General features: G+C 56.9%; 1 protein-coding gene across 1 annotated transcript; it reads right to left on the reverse strand.

Annotated features, from left to right (window-relative positions):
• Positions 1-413: 413 nt before the first annotated feature.
• LOC136472411 (uncharacterized) lies at positions 414-863 on the reverse strand. The gene has a single exon (XM_066470122.1). It carries the CDS (start codon positions 861-863, stop codon positions 414-416), a length of 450 nt encoding a protein of 149 aa, XP_066326219.1.
• Between the last annotated feature and the right edge of the window lie 364 nt (positions 864-1,227).

Consider the following 1,227-nt stretch of genomic DNA (forward strand, 5'->3'; position numbering starts at 1 on the left):
AGTCTGAACCCAAATAGGCGATTCCACCGAAGAAACCAGTTTGCAACGTTATGTTTAAAATAATCGATATAAAAATGTAGCATCGAATAACAATGAAAAATGGAATGGCCCATCACCACCGTATATTAATATACAATAAAAAAGTGCCAACATGCTTTTGCATCAACAATACATATAATATATCTTGTCCACCAATGCAACCGAACAATTTCAATTTCTTCTCTTAATAGGTAAGAGAAGAAAAACCTCCTACATTGCTGAACAACCGAGAGGAGCAAGTTGCAAAGTAGCAGGCCACAGATGAAGAAGGTCTAGTAAGACCCCTACGGATGGATGGCGATGGACTCGCTTGAATTATTAGCCGAATCGAGGCCCATCACATATATGCTAACAATGCAGTTGGGCTGGATCCATCAGTTGCTCCACTCCGGGCCAAAGTATCTAGAGTTGGGCCTCCTGGACCTCCTCGCGGCGGGCCGCCCAGCTGAGTCCGAGCCCGAGTCGGCCAGCGCGCCGACGCCGCGCATGAAGGCGACGTACTCCTCGGCGCGCTTTTCCAGCGCCACCGCGCTGACGGCCAACCTCCGATGCGCCTCCGCCACCGCCTCCCCGCCGGGCCTCGCCGCGAACTCGGCCGCCATCCGCGTGAACGTCTCCACCGATCCCGCCGCCTTGGCGAGCACCTCGAGCACGAGCGCCTCCCCGCGCGCTGCGATGGCCTTCCACTCCGGGTCCCCCGGCGTGAGCTCCCCCGACGCGAGGCTCTCGGCCGTGGCTAGCATGAACAGGCGCATCACCTCGTCCTGCTTCGCGTCCACCGCCTCGGTCTTCGACAGCAGCTGCAGCAGCTCCTCGAACGCCATGGATGTGATGGCGGTGGACTTGCGTGGTTGTGTTGGACGAGAACCCGGGGCCTTTGGTCGCCTTTTATAGACAGAGGCAGGCGAAACTAACTGCAATGCCGTATGCGAGCCGAACTAGGATAGTCGGATTCCGAATCACCGATGCGGAGCCGGGAGGAACGTCGAACGTGCGCGTTGCTTGTTTTTTTACCTGTTCTTTTTCCGTCCTTTTTTCTGCTCTTCTTCCCTTCTACCGCATGCGACCATGCGTGGGAAAAAACGACCGAGCGCTACGAGCTTTGACCGAGCCGGGGAAAAAAGGTCCGATGGAGGAGGGCGCCGCCGCCGCCGGCCAGGGGCCGTGGACGGCCTCTCTGCCGCCGGA

This window comes from Miscanthus floridulus, chromosome 8, assembly GCF_019320115.1.
Source record: "Miscanthus floridulus cultivar M001 chromosome 8, ASM1932011v1, whole genome shotgun sequence".
Classification (NCBI taxonomy): Eukaryota; Viridiplantae; Streptophyta; class Magnoliopsida; order Poales; family Poaceae; genus Miscanthus; species Miscanthus floridulus.